The sequence below is a fragment of the Pelmatolapia mariae genome, linkage group LG16_19 (assembly GCF_036321145.2).
Source record: "Pelmatolapia mariae isolate MD_Pm_ZW linkage group LG16_19, Pm_UMD_F_2, whole genome shotgun sequence".
Taxonomy (NCBI): Eukaryota; Metazoa; Chordata; class Actinopteri; order Cichliformes; family Cichlidae; genus Pelmatolapia; species Pelmatolapia mariae.
Window position 1 is genome coordinate 66,799,143 of NC_086241.1, and position 21,987 is coordinate 66,821,129.

The 21,987-nt window shown below is 43.2% G+C and overlaps 3 protein-coding genes across 5 annotated transcripts; all 3 read right to left on the reverse strand.

Moving 5' to 3' along the window:
- Positions 1–399: 399 nt before the first annotated feature.
- hmgcl (3-hydroxy-3-methylglutaryl-CoA lyase) lies at positions 400–4,657 on the reverse strand. Its single transcript, XM_063498029.1, has 9 exons — positions 4,544–4,657; positions 4,289–4,372; positions 4,063–4,170; positions 3,850–3,945; positions 3,578–3,726; positions 3,421–3,484; positions 3,148–3,336; positions 1,163–1,288; positions 400–1,036 (listed from the first exon to the last, which is right to left on the reverse strand). Exons 1-9 carry the CDS (start codon positions 4,637–4,639, stop codon positions 935–937), a joined length of 1,014 nt encoding a protein of 337 aa, XP_063354099.1. The 5' UTR covers positions 4,640–4,657; the 3' UTR covers positions 400–934.
- A 1,538-nt stretch (positions 4,658–6,195) lies between these two features.
- zbtb8a (zinc finger and BTB domain containing 8A) lies at positions 6,196–10,584 on the reverse strand. Of its 2 annotated transcripts, none has more exons than XM_063498669.1 (4): positions 10,425–10,584; positions 8,393–9,255; positions 8,129–8,298; positions 6,196–7,980 (listed from the first exon to the last, which is right to left on the reverse strand). In XM_063498669.1, exons 1-4 carry the CDS (start codon positions 10,487–10,489, stop codon positions 7,663–7,665), a joined length of 1,416 nt encoding a protein of 471 aa, XP_063354739.1. In that variant the 5' UTR covers positions 10,490–10,584; the 3' UTR covers positions 6,196–7,662. The 2 variants fall into 2 exon arrangements, with proteins under 2 accessions (XP_063354739.1, XP_063354740.1); XM_063498670.1 differs by lacking the exon at positions 10,425–10,584 and adding an exon at positions 9,571–10,152.
- A 288-nt stretch (positions 10,585–10,872) lies between these two features.
- gale (UDP-galactose-4-epimerase) lies at positions 10,873–14,569 on the reverse strand. Of its 2 annotated transcripts, none has more exons than XM_063498846.1 (11): positions 14,404–14,569; positions 13,603–13,732; positions 13,285–13,397; positions 12,821–12,934; positions 12,329–12,505; positions 12,135–12,248; positions 11,953–12,019; positions 11,767–11,852; positions 11,596–11,673; positions 11,345–11,459; positions 10,873–11,220 (listed from the first exon to the last, which is right to left on the reverse strand). In XM_063498846.1, exons 2-11 carry the CDS (start codon positions 13,721–13,723, stop codon positions 11,159–11,161), a joined length of 1,047 nt encoding a protein of 348 aa, XP_063354916.1. In that variant the 5' UTR covers positions 13,724–13,732; positions 14,404–14,569; the 3' UTR covers positions 10,873–11,158. The 2 variants fall into 2 exon arrangements, with proteins under 2 accessions (XP_063354916.1, XP_063354915.1); XM_063498845.1 differs by having other exon boundaries at positions 13,285–13,400.
- Between the last annotated feature and the right edge of the window lie 7,418 nt (positions 14,570–21,987).

A 21,987-nucleotide genomic window follows, 5' to 3' on the forward strand; every position in this document is an offset into this window, starting at 1 on the left:
CTCGTCTAAGATCTTTAACGGACATTTCTGGAATCTCAATCTGCCCGTCAGGCTCGCAAAGCCGGTTTTAAAAGGTGTAGCAGGAACCGTTTTTATCCTGAGTCATTTCCGCAAGCTGGAAAATTACTATAGAGATGGTGAAGATGCACTCTCACCTCCATTGTCTTGCATTGCAAACTCATTGTTACAAGGTTACTAGTTTGAAACCCAGCTGGGGCCTTTCTGCAGGAGTTTGCATGTTCTCTGGTGCCCAGAGACGTACATGTCATGTTAACCGATTACTCTAAATTGGCTGTGGGTGTGAGGTACGGTTAAAAAGCACAAAATAAATGTGAGTATAGGTATAGCTACCTTTCAGGCCACAGATCATACCAGATAAGACACATGTGATCCTTAAGATTCAAGACAATTTATCAATCTTTATTTTTAAAACTAAAAGTCTACAGAAACATTTGCATTTTAGATTTGAAAATAAATACATTTAAAATAAAATTAACCTGTGTAAATACAGTTTTTCACCAGCCAGCTCAATGCCTGAGTCGAGGATGGAGAATGATGGGAACTCAAATGGTGATGTCATCCATACCCACAAGATGCTTACTGGATAATTTATTGTTATAAACAAAGTCTGGCGATCATGTTGGCTTCCCCAGTGCCTGGAAACTAATGTAAGCACACCATTAAAACACAGGCACACAGGTCGTGATGTGATTACATTGACTTTACATAAGGCACCGTTCCAGCAATGCTGTCATGTTAATATCCAATTAGATATTTTACTCTGATTCGACTGGCATAGCCTACTGATCCCAATCTTCCATAGAAGATAAATTAACCCCCCCAAAAAAAATCACAGAGAGGAGATCAGCTCCAGGTTACATAATCACGCTTTAGTGTTCAGTCTGAGAGAGAGAGCCTCCAGTTTGTCTTTCCTCTACAGTTTGCAGGCTGCCTGTGCCACCTTGGAGCTGGATTTCCTGTTGAGGGTTCGACAGATGAAAGCTCCAGCATCCATCAGCTTAGAGAGGTCGACCCCCTGGGGTAAAGACAAAATTTAAGAGGTCATATTAGAGCACTTAAGCACGGAAGTCGTAATTATCTTCAAGCAGCCAGGTAGCAGATCGAGCAGCATCTACGCAGACAAAGTCTGCAGTCCTCCTACCGTCTGAATTCCAAGTCCATGCAGCATATAAACTACATCTTCAGTTGAAACATTCCCAGAAGCCCCCTGGGCATAGGGACAGCCTCCCAGTCCAGCGACTGATGAATCCACCACACTGATTCCCATCTGAAAAACAAACAAACAAACAAACACAAAGCGTAGAAATCAGGAAAAAAAGACAACAGTGACCAGCTACAGCTATCCAAAAATAACAGGTTTTCTTTTAAAGAGACTGAGTGGTAATCAACAGCAAAATGGGGTGATTAAGAAAAAACATACACAAACAACATAGCACCACCAGCTGGAAGTTAATGGCTGTCATGTGACTTCCTCTATATAATCACGCAGAAAGAAAATTAGAAGCAACAGAACGACTCTTCCTTTTTTCCCCCCTTTACAAACAAAAAAGTGTCAGCCTTGCTGCAGCTCACTCGGTGTACAGAGAGGTGTTCCTCACTCTCCTGCTCTATAAAAAGCAGAACCACAAATAATATTTTTCCTCTGTATTTTTTTTTAAGAAGGTTAAAACGTAGCGCCCAAGCTACGTGAGGCGAACTGAAGCCTGATGATACAAACCCCGCCTAAAGAAATCAAATATTTGAGTACAATCCTGCAAACAACAGATCAGCTGAGGACACCCAATTATCCTATCTGCATTACTCAAAGATTAACCCTAGAACACTAACGCCAGGTGATTTTCACCCACGTGTCTCAGAAACGGTTGAATTCAAGAACAATTTTCCAGCTCCATTATTTATCTTAGATTTTTCATTCACAATTTTCACTAATTGCAGAGCTTTTTTAGAGTCCCTTGATTATGTTGGTAAAGGGGGAAATAAAAGTACTTCAATTTCCTGTATACTATTGTATTTTTATTCACGGTGCGCGCATATATATATATATATATATATATATATATATATGTATATATGTGTGTATGTGTGTGTGTATATATGTGTGTATGTGTGTGTGTATATATATATATATATATATACATACATACACACACATATATATGTGTGTGTATGTATGTATGTATATATATATATGTACATTTATAGCAGCTGGATAGCGTAGTGGTAAGACTACATGCCTCTGGAGTGGGAGTTCTAAGTTCGATTCCCGCCTGGGGCATCTGTATCCAGTAAAGATAAGCGAGCCTACAGCAGCTAGAGATTGACAAGGTACAACACACATGCTACGGCAAGGGGGAGCCAGGACGCCAGGACAGGGGGGAGATATCATCACCCCCCCCCGCAGGATTGTTTTTAAGATACTGTTGTTGCATCCAGTGATCGTTATCTATCAGGAGGTAGTAGAGTAGAAGTAGAGATCAGTAGTGGGATTCTCAGTGTGTGGGAGTGCAGAAGTCAATCTCACCAGTATGGTAGCTGCATACACCTTGATTTAGGATAGGAGGGTAGGAGCCCAGAAGTTGGATGCCCAGCTACAGGTTGCTTGCTACTTCTTTGTGATGATGTTATATATCTAATAGTTCTGTCCTCTCCTCACTGTGCAATATTTTTCTATATTCAACGGTGCTATAGACTCACAATATAGTGTAGTTGTGCAGTATAGTCCCTGGCATTGCCTATTTATCGCTATTATATACTCTGTAGTTTTATATGTCTCTGTATTTATATATGTGCATATATGGTATATTTCTAGTTCTGCTTACGTTTTGCAATTTCTGTCAGTGATGTGCTACTGGAAACAGAATTTCCTGGAGGAACCCACCCGAGGGATTAATAAAGTTTTACCTAATCTAATCTTCAATAAACTGTCATTGTATCTTTATTTTTAGTGAGCACATACCTTAAACACTTAAAGCTGTAGGCTAATGATAGTTATGTAAGAGCAGATACATGCTGGAGCAATAAGCTGCACATTTTATGCATGATCTGACAAGTCGACTATCAAAATAATCGTTTGTGGCAGCCCTAGAATATGTGTGTGTATACAAAATAGTCTCAAACCAGCCTGACCTGTAAAGCTACAAGGATGTTACCCAGAGCCTGGCCATAGGTGTCATGGCAGTGCACCGCCAAGGCGCTGACGGGCACCTCTTTAATCACTGCCTCCAACATTTTAGTCATGCTGCCTGGAGTTCCCACTCCGATGGTGTCACCCAGAGAAATCTCGTAGCAGCCCATGGAGTACAGCCGCTTAGCTACCTGTGAGGCAGAGGACAGATTGAGCGGCGACATCAATTAATGCCGAATAGTTGTGCATTTTTTTTTAAAGAAGCCATAACTCACATGTGCCACTTTTTCAGGTGCCACCTTGCCTTCATATGGGCATCCGACGACACAGGAGACATAACTGTGATGACAAGAAGCACATAAGCAAGAATTAGAGGGCAATTGAAGTGATTTAAAGATCTGCTGACAGTTGAGGGGAGGCCACTATTCTTACCCTCTAACTGGCACACCGGCCTCTTTAGCTGCTTTCATAACCTCGTCAAAGCGCTGTAAACTCTCATCCACTGAGCAGTTTATGTTCTTCTTGCTGAAGAGCTCAGACGCAGCACCAAATATGGCTACTTCTGGGGCTCCTGCCTTCACCTGAAGTAAATAAGAGCATTTCTTGTGAGGAATTAAACTGAAGCACCACCGACTGTGTGTGAAGATGGCGATGGAGGATGTTTATGTAGTGACGGGTGATGAGATTGGATGCTTGACACTCACAGCAGCCTGGAAACCCTGGAGATTGGGGGTGAGGACTTGATAAGTCACCCCGGGCTTCCTGCTGATACCCTTCATCACCTCCACCTGGTCTGCCATCTGACATTTGGATGACAGAAACCGGTCAGCAGTGACAAAAAGAAGTCATGCAGTTTCTGTACTGCCCTTAGCCGGATGTGCCAGCACTGTGTGCGCGTGTGGGGGGTGCACACTCACCTGTGGAACCCACTTTGGGGAAACGAAGCTGGTGGCCTCAATGACGGACAGCCCCGACTCTGACAGCATGTTAATTAATTTAATTTTGGCCTCTGTTGGTACAAGAGTCTGAAAGTGGAAAGAGTTGGTTATGTAAGGAACGGCCTAACTAACTCGGGTAACTCTGTTATCATCTGGTGACGCAAAGCACGAACTATGCACCTGCGCCATCATAAACACACGCTACCTTCTCATTCTGAAGGCCGTCTCTTGGTCCCACCTCCACTATTTTCACCTTCCCTGGAAGAGCCTGGCCCGCTCTTATTCCAGCCTAAAACACAAACAGAAGAAACAAGTGGTGTTAAATTACCAGCAGCTAGCTAATCGGGGGCCTCGGTCATGTAACGACACTTAGCATAACAGCAGGGGACGCTAACAGCTAGCGGACAAACACGGCCGTCCATCTAAGGAGCGCATCATATCACACAGAGTTCAAACTCACTGCTCTGTGCGCCGCCGCGGAGCTGAACGACAGGCAGTGCTGCCCCATAAGCGACGTTAAAGCGCTCCTGTGAACGAGCTTCATGACAGTCGCCATGATGGTCCAGCCTCCGGTTTGACGTCACGACGTCCCCTCCAGGCGCGAGGTCCTCACAGGCTCACGAAAGCACCGCGTGGACGCCATCTATGGGCGAAAGGGTGGAACTGAAAGAATTGTTTATGATTTATGAAGCGCCAAATCACAATAACAGTTTCCTCTAGAGGCTACAATACACCCAAAATCAAACGACCCACTGTGAGCAAGCACTTGTGGACAGTGGGAAGAGAAAACTCAATTTTAGCAGGAAGAAACTTCCAGCAAAACCAGATTATTAGATTATTATCTTTTAATTTTTAATTTAGCTCACTTTTGGTTTTCCTTGTGGCCAGATATGTTTCCTTTCCTTTTAAAATATAATTAGGTCCACAATATTTGTAGTTTTGCATCTGTACACTATTACAGTAGCAAACTATGGATGAAGGACTATGTGTTTGTGGTCCTTCATTTTCAGAGCTTCAGTGGTAAATGGCAAGGCAGTTTAACCAGATAAAACATCCAGAGTTGATTTATTGTCGAAGTATTGAACTTGTGTTTGGTAGCTTTTATCTGTAATGTAATGGGGAAAATTCTAGTTTTCACATTATGTGTCAACATGACTTTGTGAAACGATGTTTCACTGTGTTATCTGCTAACTGTTAGGACGTACAAGGACGAAACTCCCAAGAAGACCAGTGCCAGGAGCTTCATGGGAAAAGATAGAGGGAGTTTCTCTCTGACAGGAAAAGATACCGAGAATTGTGTGTGAGGGTATAAAAGAGACCTGCAACATCTTAAGGGCAGAGCTCGCATGACTGTGAACTGTAATGTTTGATGTGTGTTGGCTCTCCTACATGCAGTAATTAAAATAGCTTGACCACAGCTGACCGTGTTGCAGACTTTATTACTAAAAAGTTCCACGACAGGAACTTTCAGAATAAGGTTTAAAGAACAAAAGTAGGTGTATCAGAGGAATAGCAAGAAATTCAGCAGATAACTAAAGTGAATGATCACAGAATTATTTCCATGGTTAAGAAAAACCTCCCCACAACATCGAACCAAGAACATTCTTGAAGATGTAAGCAAATCATTGTCAGAGTGAGATGACAGTTTGTCAGAAATTAACTGGAAGATGATTGAATTTTTCATCTTGATCCAATTTTCCTCTGTTTATAGTTTTAAATAGGTTATATTCAACATTGTTGTAATAGTTTATCGTTTATTATTTAAACCTTTCCATCACAGATGCCGTAATGACTCCAGAATTGATTTTATTGATAACATGCAATTTGCATTCAGAGTTGTAAAGTTTTTGTATATACTGATGTATTCGTTCCAAGATGACAAAACTATATACAAAATTTTATAATTTTTTCAAGTTTAGTTTATTGCACTTTTTCACTGTTACCAGTTTTCCCACAATCGTTGTCCTTTATCTTATTTATTTTTCTATGACTTTACTTCTATCTTACATTTACTACTCCATTTAATACTCCTGTAAGAATAATAAAAAACAGAGCCTCCTTTGTATGAGAAGTCGTTCAGTTGTTTGTGATTAAAGTTAAAGACCCAAAAACAAATTTATAAAAATATCTTTAATGTGTCCAAAAGTAAAAAACAAACAAACAAACAAATAAATTATGAATGTGTTTGTATCATACTGCATATCATAACAAAACATTTAAAAAGACTGTCCCTACAGGATACAGGTGATCATTCTGTTCTTCACCTTTTTGCTGAAAGGCCGGCAGAAAGCAGCCAAAAGGACCAAAGCTTTTCATGCACGAGAGAAAAAAAGCTTATTGAAAGGATTATAATATCATATTATGATTGAAGCAAAGGAAACACATAGTATGCATGCTTCAGATACTGCATATCTTTATGAAGCTTAACAGAAAACCTTCATTTTTTTTCTGACAAAGCTCAACAAACTGATAAGAAAAGACTAAACTAATACACAACATATCATAAACGTGTGTTTTTACATGAGTGAATCCCACATTTTATGCATAAACTCTCCTGCTTGGCTTTAAAGTGCCCCTGTTAAGCTTTTGGGGTTTTTCCCTATTCTTCACACCTTTATTAAAAGTAAAGTTTCACCCACTCACACAAAACACTGAAGTGAAACTGCCTGTGAAACTGGCTGTTCTTCCATTACTTCTCTATGTCACCTTGTAAAATGCCAGTCTAGCAGCTAAACAAAGAATGCCTCACAGCTACATCCAGTTGCACCAACTGCCTAAAAGTCTGCCATTTTTCTCTTTTCTACAAACTAAATGTAAAATATGTCAGCAAACCAAATATTCTGCGAGGCTGGAAGAATGAAAACAAGCTTTTGTGCCCTCCGGCTGATGAACTGAAGACCTGGTGAATTTCTTTTTTTCCATTTTTAATTAAAAAAATCTAATGACAGTAGAAATCCCAAACATGCTGCACGGCTAACCATCTTTAGTTGTGTTATAATACAGCCTACAAAACAGGTTTTATTTTTCTGTTGTGTTTTAATTGTAACTGTTATATAACTGTTATATTCATCCACAATCAACCATTTGAACTGCATATTCTCTTAGCTAAAGATTTTAGCTGTGCTTTTAGCAGGATATTTCATTTTTGATCATTTCTTATATGTTTGAATCATTTATGCATGACTTTTTTCACCCAATTCTGCTATTTAACCATTACTTTCAATTAATTATCTGCCAAAAATTCTATAAGTTCAATCAATTCTTTAATGAAATTGTAATTTAATTAACTGCTCTTGCTAAAGTACTCTCCGGGGTACTCGTAACTCTGGCTGGATACCTCGCTTTCCTAGAACAGATCATTTCAGGCAGATGGTGAAAAGAGGTGCAGCAGTAACACTATGCACAGTACAATATGAGAAAAATGATTTTTGAATACTAATGAATGTAAACTTATTGTAGTAAACCCCTAAATTGAAAATAAGCATACCAGGGGCACTTTAAAACACAAACACTTCAAATATGGGTACGCATCTGCACACACACAAACACACAAAAACACACGCACACTTTGGTCCAGTTTCACTGCAGCTCTTCATCGCTGACGTCCACTTGCTGGATGATGAGGTCGGCGCCCGAGTCTTCTGCCAGGTCATCGTCGTCAGTCACCATCCAGCTCCTCTTTGTGTCCCCCTCCTCCTCCCCGTCCACACCCAGTAACAGCGCCGGCTCCTCGTTGTGCCCCTCCAGGCTGTTCATGGGGACGTCGTCACAGCCCACTTCCTGGATGCACACCGTGCACATGCGGTAGCGTCTCGTGCCCTCACACACCACATGCCCGGTCTCCTCGGTCACTTGACACTTACACTTCCTGCACACCAGCTTCCTGGCTTGATGAATCTGGGAGATTAAAAAGAAAAGAAAAGATCGGATAAAGATTTATTCAATATTAGAGTCAATTTGTTTAGCAGCTTGTTTTCCTGGAGCTGTAAGCCGACACAGACACCGAAGAAAGTGTAAATTTACCATCTGCTGTGAAAACACCTACTGTCTCAAAATGGCTGCGTAGATGCTCCAAGCGAGTAAAGCGCTTATTGCAGGCCTGGCATGGATACGGCCTCTCCCCGGTGTGACAGCGCAGGTGACGCTTCAGGTCTGCTTTCCTCTTCACTGTGTGTGTGCAAAAGGGGCATTTGAAGCGCATGGTAGGATTCGAATCTGCAAAGAGGAACAGACAAAATGTGACATTTGACTTGTTCCTATCATCTCTGTCCAAGTGTTCCAGTCATCATCATCTTCTGGCAGCACACACCTTTATTAAAGTGTCCAATAACACCCACAATCGGTGGTAGAGTAGCGTAAAGCTCCTCTGCCTTTTCAGCCTTTCGTGTCCGCGCCTCCTGGATGTCCAAGTCTTCATGCTGGTTGGACCGAGCGCTGTTGGTCGCTCGCCTCTTTGTGCTCCCTTTTCCACGCCGACGCTCTGATCCAGGCAAGGTGTACAAAGGGTCCTGAGGGTCCTGGAGGTCTTCCGCATCTGCACTGAGCTCATTAACAGGGCTGTTAGGGTCAGTCTTCAGGGCTGAGGCCGAAGGATCCTGGTCCGAGTCCTTTCCCATAAAGCTAGACTGTGATCTGGAGTTGTCCCGAGTCCAGAGCGCAGGTGGAGGGCTGACAGAGCAGGGGCCCTGATGCTGCTCTGTGGAGTCTTCTCCTGCTCCGCTGGTAAAGCTACAGGTCTCAGACAAGCTGAGGCAGCGATCGCTGTCTTCATCTTTCACACTGATGTCCAAGGAGGACTTGATGAAGTTCTTGCAGTAGCTGATGACGTTGTTCATCTGCAGGTAGCTGGCTGCAGACATAACTTCAATCACATTGTGACTGGAGAGGTCCAGCTGGCCGGAGTAGATGAAATCCAGGATGACGGTGAAGGTCTCGGGGCTGAAGACGTCGAAGGTGGCGTTGACGGAGTCATCGGGCCCCTGGGACAGCAGCATGCGGAAGTAGCCGCTGCTGGCGAACAAAACATTGCGGTGAGCCCTGAAGAGCTGGCCCTCCACCAACACACTGCAGTCACAGAAAAGCTCCTGGCGGCGCTGCTGGTTGAGCTGCTTCAGCAGGTTGCTTTGGTGAGACACTGTGATGTCGGCCGTGTTGAACCACCTCTGAGGCTGCCTGCAGGAGACAACATGACAGCTCGCTCACTAGCTCTGTATGCAGGACACACTCACTTCTTTAGCAAGAAAATAAGAAATGACAGAAGTCCCGTGACCTGGTGGACATTCATTACTGAACTTCTCCCAATGCCAAATTAACAAGATAAATAAAGGAAACACGGGCTTCTGGATTTTAATGGTCTGGTAACAGCCTACAATGGTAATCATGCCACACTGATCTGAGCATAACAAACACAGCAGCATCACCACATGCTTCCAGCTGTCAATTATTGCATCTTTGTCTCTACACCGGCTCAGCAGAGGGCCCGCCCACCTGACTTTTTTCTGCATTTTGATTTGTTGAAGGATCCTTCAAGCAAAATCTTCTCCTAATGGGTTACACCCGACTCAAGTCAGTCAGAGAGCATCGGGTGACAAAACCTTTAATCATTGCTGAGGTCTCACGCGCTCCGGAAACCCCCGATGGAGTAAACGCGTCAGACTTGTAGGAAGAGAAAATAAAACACTGCAGCCGGACACGCAAAGAGAAAAAAAATGTCCAGCACCCTGATTTTCAGAACAGTTCTTATTTCACGGTAACCTGTTCAATCCGTGCTCGTGCAGGCTCGGGATTGCACGCTTTCGTGTTTAATGAGCCGTCAGCGCGGCTGTGTGACAACCTCCGCAGCGCCCGACAACCCACGGTGCAACGCCCGCCCGCAGGACTCCACGGTGCCTTTCACGGCACGCGAAATCAAGTCTAACGTCCCCACCGAGCTCTTCCGCGTAAAATCAGACATCCTTCGACCTACAAAGCGACACGACAGTGCTGCAGTCCTGCGAGAGGAAAGCGGGCAGCCCAGTCTGTCTGTCCTGGAGCGACGCCCACTTCAGGCTTCAGCCAGCACACAATAGAAAAACAGACACAAACCTCCGGCAAGTGAGCGCGCTGCGAGCTGGAAAAACACATCTATTCGCATTGTGTAACAGTCTGGGGCAACGACGCACTAACACGCCCGTTTTCATCCTCAAGACCACCCCCACTTCTCTCCGGAGGTCCGGCGAGCAGCGGGGAGGATTTGACTGCTGCCCAAAGCGAGCGACTGCTTCGCAGGCGCGAGGTGTCGGCAGGACCCGCTTACGCCCCACGCCTTCATACCCCCCCTGACAAAATCCATCGATACTCACTGGTGGCTCGATTCACCCGGCGCCCTGTACAGCCTGCTCGCCCCCAAGTCCGCCACCATATCCATGTTTAATTCCCGTTTGCCTTTCCCCCCCTCCGCTCTTTTCTTTGCTCGTCCAGGGTCCACAGTCAGGCACTTCCTGCTCAGCCCTAAAGACCGAAACCCGGTTAGACCGACTGGAGCACAGTGCTGACGTGGGTGTTTATTAACTGGGTGCCCGAGGGTTCAAGGAGCCATTTAAAGTCCCAGTGCCCCGTTTAAACAGACGCCCTCGTTGCGAAAGGAGCGACATTCATACAGTATTTGTGCAGGGGCTCATGATGCTCCTCTAACCTCACCACACAGGTCCGAGTCTTTAATCTGCCCCCGTATTTCAGAAAAAAATATTTATATGTATCTAACAACAACAACAACCGGGGTTACAATCACTCCAGACAGTCAAGGCAAAGTTTCAGCTTTTCAGTAAGAAAATTAATTTATTCTTTCATTGTTATGGCTCACAGATCAATACATTTATAGAGAAAATATCAGTTGTTAAGTCTGAGCTAACAGCAAAGAGTAAACAGACATTTAGATACTCTTCTTGTAGTCAGCTGAATCATTAGAGTTTAACAAAAATAAAAACAATGCAGCTTCTCTTGAGGTCTTATGTGTCATTGCGCGAATGAGGAAGCTGGTGGTTCCCTTTGGTGATTTTAAAAGAGGATTTTTAAGCAACAGTCCGCTCGGGTTGCGTCAGCAAGTGTCGTTAGAAAATCCGGTGGGGTTCATGGACTGCCAGCGCCACAGGTCCTCACCTGCATGGAAAGGGGTGCAAAGAAAAAACACAGAGATCATACGGGAGATACTACAACACTTTTATTTGACTGTAGAAAAGCAATCATGGAGAAGAATCAGATTTTCCAGCGTGGCTGTCCTTACACATTCTTTCCAGGTCAAATTGAGCCTTCCAGCCCAGCTCCTTCTCAGCTAGGCGAGGGTCGGCGTAGCAGGAAGCTACGTCTCCTCCTCTGCGAGGGGCGATCTTATATGTGATCTAAACAGAAAACACATTATGTTAATTACATGGACAAATAAGGTGATCAGACGTATTTCCACAGTGCCAGATTGGTCGTGCTTTGCGTCACTTCTATAAACATGATTCAGCTCTCACAGTAACCACGATGACTCACCTCTTTTCCTGAAGCCTTCTCCATGGCTTTCACCATCTCAAGCACTGAGTAGCCTTTTCCTGTCCCAAGGTTGTAAACCTACACACACACACACACACACACACACTAATAAATACCTAAAGCATCTATGTGACAATGGTCGTGATGGAAATTTGCTCCAAGTTGTTATACCTTGCACCCGCAGTCCTCCTTCAGCTTTTTCAGAGCAGCTATGTGTCCCTTTGCCAGATCCACAACATGAATGTAATCTCTCACACCTGCAAAGAGAAAGGAGCCTCGTTTGCATGGTACTGAGTATCTGGCTGCTATTTAAAGTGCTATTTCAAAGCTGCTTGCAAGTGCAGTGATTTCCGTTACCTGTGCCATCGATCGTGTCGTAGTCATTCCCATATACGCTCAGACACTCTCGTCTCCCAACGGCGACCTAAATTAAGCAATGCAAGCAAATCGGAGTCATGTGATTCATGGAGACAGATGAAAGACTGAAATACAATCACTATGATGAGCACAGCGTGGCATCTGGCAGAGACTTTAGATACCTGGGCAACATATGGCAGCAGGTTGTTAGGGATACCCTGAGGGTCCTCTCCTATCTGACCGGAGCAATGAGCGCCAATTGGGTTGAAATAGCGTAGCAGCACAGCATTCCAGTCCTGCCCACAGAGAAGGAATAATGAGACAACTCAGGAGATGGAGATGTGCGCGTCTGTGAATGAGTTTCTTCTGAGTTTACCTTCTCAGCTTTACAGTGGTCCTTGACCATCTCCTCGATGAAGTACTTGGTCTTCCCGTAGGGGTTAGTGCAGCCTCCCACGGGGTGCTGCTCATCTATGGGGAGGTGCTGGGGGTCTCCATATACTGTGGCGGAGCTGCTGAAGACCAGATTGTGCACTCTGTGAGCCTGCATCACCTGGGACACATGCAGATACACATAAACATGACACATACACACAATCAGTGGCCAGCGAGTCAGCAGTCCACAGCACACATGCATTCAGCTCAGGGCTGAGGAAAAAAGGCTGATTCTGGCTGTTATGATGAGCTCAACATGCATAACATCTCAGAAGGATGCGGTTTTAGAATTTATCAGCTCATTTTCAAATGAACACACGGGTGTGCGCTCGGCAAACACAGAATAAGGTCAGAGCAGGGATTAATAATGAGTGCAGAGCAAAGATTGAAAGTGCAGATCTGAGATCAGATCACCCAGGAGCTACTGACTGACCTCAAGCAGGTTCATGAAGGCGGTGAGGTTCACTTTGTAGTAGAGTAATGGCTTCTCCACCGACTCGCCCACAGCTTTCAGCCCCGCAAAGTGAATCACAGCACTGAAGGAATGCTGCAACACACAAACAGAGAAGCACATGTGTGACACAGGCCGGTTTCAGATTTAAGGCATGCAAATACTACAAATGGACTGCCTTCATGACAGTTTATGCAGGCCAGCAGGGACATTTTTAAGGAAACAAACAAAGGCTAAAAAAGTTAAATGGTGGTGCATTTATCTTATTGCTGATTGTTTTATGTGTGTAACAGTAAAGCAGAAATTGGGCTGTTTTTTTTAGCCAAACAACCCCAAACACACTGACTTTACAAATCAAAGTGTGTACACTGTTGGCACTCTCTAAAATAGTAGCAGATGCAGAGGAATAATCAGGAAAAACAAACCAAGTGTAACAACTTTCTGACCTTTTTGAACAGCTTTTCCAAGCCGGGGCGGTCGAGGAGGTCCAGTTCATGAAACTCAATGCTGGTTTTCAGGAGCTTTTCTATCCTGCGTATGCTCTCTGGCACATTCCCTTCTCCTCAATCCAAAACACCATGGATACACACACACACACACAGAGAAACACTAGGTCTAAGTATCACGCTGATTATTTTTCAGTTCAATTCAATTTTAATTATACAGCGCCAAATCAGTTGCCTCAAGGCAATTTATACTGTAAGGTAGACCCTACAATTTTTTCAGTAATTTTCTCAGTAAAAGCTCTTAATTGGTGAGCTCACCTCGCACAGCGTTACTGAAGTTATCCACCACGACTGGCTGGTAGCCTGCTTCAATGAGCTCCACCACACAGTGACTCCCGATGTAGCCTCCTCCACCTGTGACCAGCACCTTCTCTGCCATTCTTTGGGTCTGATGGATAAAAGATACAATCACATCAAGTCAATCAAAATCCTCTCTCAGTCTGAATGCTGTAGTGGAAGCAAAACTATGCCACCCTGACTGGAGGATGAGGAGATCCTTTATCCTGACACACCTGAAAGCTTTGTTAAGTCCACTTTAAAGCTAAGTGACACACCTGTATTGTACCACGTCAGCAGGTTCAAGCCTTCACCCGTCCAACCACATGAAACAATTATATTGCTCGAAGAATAACACGTCAGTGACTACTGGCTATTGCTAAGAGCCATCTTATCTTTCGAGAGAGTGATATTCTCTTTCCAACAGGCCACAACTTCCCTGCACTTTGTATGATGAAACTTTATTACTCAGTTCCAGTTATTACTCAGCTTTAAGACATCCTGTTTGTTCCACGGAAGCAATCAGAATATCTCAAGGCTTATACTTTATCTCTCTACAGAACGCCACATATTACAGTTAATTCAAATGGATGAAATATTCGATAAGAGCAACTTTAAAGGCTTTAAAAAAAAAAGAAAAGAAAAAAAGTAAAAGCTGCTTCTTCAGGCTAAATAACCGAAACTGATAATATTACTTGAAGAATAAAAACATAACCTAAGTAATAAGTGCTAAAATGAAACACAACAGTTCACTTTCATTTAGAGTTTCTGTAAAATACTCACCGTTTCTCTTTGAGAGATAAAAAGGCGTTTCCGGTGGAGACTCTTGATAAACGTTGTCGGAAGCAGAAGCAGAAGAGGTGAGTGTTGAAGGTTTATCCGTCAGTTCATTCAGTGAAGTCTTCTAGTTGTTCCTGTAGACATTTCTTTACTTCCTGTAAAACGTGGGGCGGAGTCAAGCGAAAGTCTAACAGACAACTTCCTGTACGTCTACTTTCAAAATAAAAGCACAAATGGTAACTTCACTTTAGTTTCAAGAAAGCGAAACCAACCTCTGTGAAACCATATGGGATAAATATAACTGATGGACTTCTTTACAGTCCATCTCAGTTTAGTTTAGTTTTAGGTCCGTCGCTGTTTCCTTTACTCCTTAAATTCTGACATCCATTAATGTTACACTGATATATACTTTAACACCACTGGCCATCAGATGCTTTATTAGTAGCAGTCCATCCATCCATTCTCATCTGCTAATCTAATTCACCAAAATTTACCTATTTACTTACTTTACTAATTGTCTTTGGTCTGTTGGAGGAAGCCAGATAGGATCCAGGTAAGCACAGGAAAAACGTGCGAACTCCAGACAGAGACCCCCAGACTGGATTCAAACCCACAACCTTCTTATGTGAGGCAAGGGTGCTAGTGACCAGAAGGACAGCTCAGGTTTGGAGTTAAAGTTAGAGGGATGGGGCTGAGACATGTGCAGTAGAGGAACACTGGATATATATTGGATGCAGCAGGAGGAGGAAAACAGGTTCATTGATGGAGAGTGTTGGGGTGACAGAGGAGGACGCTGGAGAAAAGGTGAGGCAGATGATCTGTTGGGGTGACCCCTAAATGTGCAGCCTCTGTGCTCTTTTATAAATGTAATATTAACATTTATTGGGAACATTAAACAAATTTATTTCTTACTTTGAAGCATTAAACGGATTTTAATGACGCGTCTTCACTAACTTCACGGATCTCCAACCCTCTTGCCGTGCTACGTGAGCGACGTGACGTGTGAGGTAAGCCACGCCTCTTTGGCATTTACACAAGGAAGCGTTTGTGCAGAGCCTCCACCTCTGTGTACGCACAGAGCCACACTAGATGGCGAAGGGAAAAGTGCCACGTTACCTAAAAACCACACTTACCGGCAGTGCAGCTTCGCAGGAGTAAACACAAACACAGAAGGCTTTCAAACCAGGCCTCATAGCATTTAAGTGCCTCATATATCATATGAGGCACTACTATGATATAGTATTACAACGTATTATTATAGCATGTTTATGGATTTGATTTAAGCAAATGACATTAAGACGTGGTTGAACAAATTGCCCTCCACCCAGTCTCAGCCGCTGCTGGTGACCGAACCCTTCTCCAACCCAAATAATTAAGTCACCAGTGTCTTTATGACACAGCAGCCTAATGAAACTCAGTTAAGCTACACAGCACATCTCAGTGAACACTTTAAAAAATGTTTTAGGAAGCTGAAATCAATTATATTAACCCCTTAATGCCTGTACTATGAAATAGTTGCCAGAAATCAATTTTCTTGTAAACTGGAGTATTTATTAAACTCTCTGAGAAATTAAAATAAAATCACACTGATTTAGAGAACCCATGCGTCAAATATGGTAGTGTTACAGGCTTAAGACACAAACTGCAGGCTAACATTTCAAATCCCAAAAATAATAGCAGGCTCTGTAAAAACAAACAAACAAACAAACAACAACAAAAAACAAACATGCAGATACAAAATGACCTCATGTTTTAGTGAATCTAAACATGATGATTTTCCTCCTGGTCAGATACAGTACCTTGAATGTAAGTTATATCTGTTAAAGTCATAATTCTAAGAGACATGAATGTCATAGCTGACAAAAGTTTTTCAACCTGAAACCTGCAGACTGCGCAGAATTCTTTTATCTCCCGTAGTATTTGTAAATCCCAGTTTCCAGTCCTGTCTCACTGGCACACGATGAAAGGCAGCAGAATTGTGAGTAAAGTAAGAAAAAAAAAAGAAACAGATACCTGAGAGATGAAGTTTGTTCGCTTCATTCCCTGTAAATTCCATCTCTTTGTTAGGAAGGAATCGAAGCTGATGAAGAAATCTCAAAGGAGGGGCACGAGCATGGCAATATCATTCAGCAATGTTCAATGGTATTAATAAAAAAAAAACTAAATCAACCATTCAGAAGAGGACAGAGGAGAGGAGACAGAAGGAAACATTTAAAACTCAGAGGAGGAACAACATGTTACTATTTGACTGTAAGAGAGCAGAAAAACAGGAATGCAATCTCTCTTATGAATGTGGTTCATTTTGCAGCCATTTTGCAGTTACATTGTCTGGCCTCAGTTGGTTACTTTAGACTTCATTTTTGACTTTGTGCACTGATGCGTGTTAGCAGCAGGCCTCAGCTTTGCTTGCGTCTATGTATGCATGGATGTAAGGGTGCACGCTCCCCCAGGCTGCCGACCCAGCACCATATTTGTCTGCGGCTGTGGGAGGAGGTGGAGGGTTGCAGGGAGTGTGACGAGCACCTCTGCCCTCCAGTGCTGGACAGCTGCTCTGCAGACTGGGTGCAGGACACTTACAGATGCTGTGTGCAAACGTGTAGCGTGACCCAGATGGAGCTTAGAAGTTATACGACCACTGTGGAGATTGCCTTGGTTGCCAGATTAAATTACCAAAGAGGGGACACAGGACCAAGCCAGAGCCTTCATGTGTGTGCCAGGAGAAAGTCCCTGTGTGTGGCTCAGATGGGTGGACCCACCCCAATATTTGCCAGCTGAGAGAGGCTGCCAGCAGCAGTAACACATCCATAAACCTCAGCAGGAGGGGACCCTGTTATTCCAGTTAATGCACTTCTGTTTTTCATACATCATAGTTTAGGAAAGTTCATATTTTAAAACTGTAAATGCATTATTATCTTGACATGGAGCAGTTTTAGGCGATTAAACACTGGGGTGTTCCTTTCCTTTTACCGCAGTTTGCTGTATCCTTTGAGGTCCCATAAATCTCTCCAGCTATCCAGGGAGTGACATCACCTTTGGCTGTGAGAGCGCAGCCTACCCTCTTCCAAACTTGAACCGGAGGAGGACAGGGACTGACTTCCTGACAGGAGATGATCCTAACATTTCTGTTCAGGTTTGAGCAGACCTTCAGTTTTTATACACAACTGCGTGTTTCACTAAGAATTTCTGTTAAATTAAACTGTGTCCTGTGCCACTTTAACACCCCTTCATCCAGCAATCATCTAATCAAGAATACTAAAGAATATTAAAACTGATTTTGCACATATTTATCCTCAAGAGTTCTGCTGAAAACAAATTCTTCTGTGAGCTTTCAAACACTGGAAAATAATCACCAAAATGACTTTATAAAAGATACCAGACCCTTTATTTCTGGAATACCGAATGATCCATGTGGCTTAAAAGGTAGGTTACAATAAAATACGCTTTTACATTTTTAACTGTTACCTGTTGTTTGACTATCATCTTGTCAAAGTATAATAGTTAACCAGAGAAGTATCAATTTAAACAGGAAAACTTGTGCTATCTCAATATATCTGCAAAAATATAAAGTATTTAAGCTGCTTCAACCTGCATGCAGTTGTTGCACACTCTGCAAGCTGTTTTTTTACATCCCACCTTTACACTGACTTAATGTCATCCATGTTATTTCTGATCTCACAGTCTGTTATTTATGAATCCCCTGTTCTGCGAGGGGTCTGTGTACATTTTGATCCACAGATTTTTGGACAGTGAAACTTTTTTTCCCCTAATTTTACTGGTTTACAGAGGCAAAATTACAAAGAATGTGTCATTGTCCTAAAACATGTGGGCCTAACTGTACGTGCACAGGCAGGGATGAGTGCTCTCCCTACCTTAGGTTTTTCAGATATGCACATGGAAGTGTGAAAAGGTCCCAGAAAATAGCCATACCACAAAATATAAATTACTGCAGATGGAGAAACAGATCTATTTTTACTAAAGAGAGAAAAGCTGGTGTTGAGTCATATGTTCCATCATCCCTCAGTAAAGAGCCTCTGTTTGAAACAAAACTGGACTGAAAGCTGAGATGACAGTAGCAACAAAATGTGCAGACCTTACTCACATGGCAATGTGTTGCACCATCATTCACCTGCAATGACTTCAACTGCCAAGACACAAAATTGTTTTAGGGTCTATCAAAACACTTTCCATCCTATTTTTTCCTCCATCTCTTCATTTCTTTATCTTTTTAGTCCCATTTCTGTTCAGTCTTGTTCGAGACAGATAGATTCGCTTTGCTGCAGGAGTCTGCTGTCGCATCTCCCACAATACTTTCGGAGAAGTGAGTTCTCAGACAACAAGGTCTGTTAACTGTTCTCAGCTGGATGGCAAACCCATTTTAACTACACCATACATATTTTATTTCTAATTTTTTTTAAAAAAAATCTTCTTTGCAAAGATGAAGTCGATGAAAGGCCGTGTAGCCATGAGGAAGAAGAGGAAGAACTCTTTGATCATTTGGAGGAAGGCAGTGATGCTGCACAGCTGGCATCTGCAGATTACCTGCCATTAATTTAAGTCAGTTTAGAGGAGCAGCTGATGAGGAGGCTTCAGGAAAAAAATGTTTCAACCAGCACATGGGATCAGCCAAAAAAAGAAATAAATAAAATTAAAAGACATGATGTTTGTCAGTCGTGCTTCATTTGATATGATGAATGACTAATTTAGCAATGCCTCTGCATATAGTTGACTTTTTTACAATGATACATTAGAGCACAAGAGTAAATCACTTCTACGTGGACTTGTGGAGCTTTTTAAATTTGTCTGATCATGTTTTACTGATCTGTAAGGAAAATCTGGGATGTTCTTTCACGGCAGGCAGATACTAGATCCAGGTCCTTCACAATACAGGAGAAGCTTTTGATTTGTCTTCTGGAGGACAGATCCAAATTAGAATCATCAACAGATAGAGAAGTCACCCCTAAAGTAAAGCTTCCATCATTTCCTCCTTCTTTCGCCACTCCACTCTTAAAACGGCGGAGTACATTTGTTCATCAAAAATAAAAAGGAGCGTGAGAGATGGAGGGAGAGAGGGTGTGACCGTCCGCGGGGTCTCCGTCTGATTCTCTTCATCTCTCTCCACCTGAGTGCCCGTTAATCCTCCCCTCATCCCCCGACTCCCAGCTGGATACACCGGCTCCTTCTGAATGGCAAGCTGCATTAACGCCGAGGAACTTTCCCCTGCTGTCTGTTAGTAGAAGCTGATTGGAGATTACAGGCCTGCTGCAAAAACACAGCCCTCCATCTCATCTCAAATCACTTTCCACCCCATTTTCTCCTCCATCTCTTCATTTCTTTATCTTCTTAATCCCGGCTCTCCTCCTTTTCAATGTCATCAACTTTTTGCCTGCTACTACAAGTCTGCCCCCATTAATTGTGCTTTCTTGACAGCCGAATGACAAGAAAGATGAGTAAGAGGGAGCGAGGGGAAAAAGCTTCCCCTCCTGAGTGGAGCCAGAATGATGTCATGGGGGCATTTGTCCTCCTGGTGTGGAGGCTTCCCTTCCTCTGCTAATTACCTTGTACAAACTCGAATCTGATATGGCGGATATGAGGCCCAAATACAATTATTGTGGGCTAACAAAGAGATATTGAGATTCAGGGAATGAGGGAGAGACCGCAAGTGAGATAGAAGGAAAGGCACGAGCATGCACGCACACACACAAGCTTGAATACCCTCCCACACACAAACACAACCACTTGTCCTTCCCCTCCATTCCCTCAGATAGGCTAATGTTATTACGGGGGTAATTATCCTCATTAGTGCCAGCAGCTGTAGAGAGCCCATTGCTTGCTGTTCAAACTCCACCCCGAACATTTCTGTCTTCACATCCCTCTTGATAAATCCTAGATCTTATTTAGAGTTTGCATCCATCCTCTGTGTCCTAGTTGCAAAAAACAGACACGATCAGATATTTAAAAACCCGAGGTGCCTCCGTTTCCTAGCCTGTCTGGCCTCTTGTAGTAATGTGCGTTAGTTCAGCTCCACAGGTTTGACAATAATGAAAAACTGTTTGTAGAGCAGTGAGGAAGCTGGTGTGATCACAAATTCAGCAATGTGACATTTGCAGTTTCAGAGTTTAACAGCAGAACAGAAGATGGCACTGTTTAGTCAAATAACCTCCTCAGTGGTTTTCTGTAGATATGCGTCCACTTCCACATCTAGAAGTAGACGTGGTTTTCTCCTCTTATCTGTCTCGCACTTTTTCATGTTTTTCATCTTTTTAAACGAGCCTATACATTAACTCTCGCGGTCCGTTTGATTATTGCAAAGCTTTTTGAAAACTATTGTGCATAGCAGAAAAAAATAGCTTTTTATGCTGCTTGATGTTTATATGAAAATGATCCTCTTCCTTGATGCTCCGTGTGCATCTTTATACAGATTTTATAAGATCAACAGCCGAAACAGGCAGCTTTATGCACAGCATCCCCCTCGCTCTGTGAGATTGGCTTTTGTTTTATTGCCAGAGGCTGGTGTGGACAGTAGGTAACCTGTATACTGCTAAGCCCCACATCAGGCGCTAAATGTCATGCATAGCCTGTTTTTATTGGCTGATATGGCCTGTTGTGCCCTTCTCCTTTTCCTGGAAGCCATTGTTAAAGAGCTAGTTGTTAATGCTGCTGACCAGATGGGCTCCTTCTCCCTGCAGGTCTGACTCAGGGTGTTTACCATGCACTGGGCTGTGGAAAACAGGTGAGACTACTGCTGCATTGTCAACCAATCAGAAAGCAGCAGATGTCTAGCCTCTGCCAGTAAACCTTTATTTGGCATTTGGGGCCTCATAGCAGTGGGCTTGATAATAACACTGAATCAAAGTGAAATCTGGTTTATATGTCTTTATACAAGGCTGTTATGTGAAATGGCCACGCAGGGTCTAAGTCCTCCCACGAGCCCGAGGTACTCGATATTTCTGCAGCAAGAAACTCGGGTTAAATAAAGAGTCTCTATATCTAATACATCAGATGCTAAACCAGCCAGTTCATTTTCATTTTCTAAAGCTCAGACAAAACTTCCAGAAATGTTCCCTCGGCTGCTGTGTGACAAAATGTTTCCAGCATTAGCTGGGCAAACAGTGAACATTCCTTTCCCTTTCCAGTTCAGGCCATCTTGAATTACTGCAATTTGGTATCGTGGCAACAGCAAAGGTAAGGCCGGGCCAGGGATTGTTGAGGAACAGTCTTTTAATGCTTTGAATCAATCTGCCTTAATGGATGACCTGTGTCTGGCATGCATGTATGGATTAGTTTGGCTGGTGCACCTGTCCCTGTTCTGTCAACAGCAGATCAGGTTACTGGCTACACATTCACCTGGCTGACACAACTTCCTGTGATTGACAATATGCTGGCCTTATTCACTGCTGGCCTCATAATATTAAGGTCACATGTATTTGAGACAACAATGTTTTTGGATACAATCTAAATGGACAAAAACAAAAATATATAAATCACAAATATGAAGTGCGTCTCACAGCAAAAAGGTTCTGGGTTTGGCTGGCTACGGCGTTTGTGTTTGGAGTTCCAGCCCTGCGCGACCCTCTAAAAGGGTAAGCG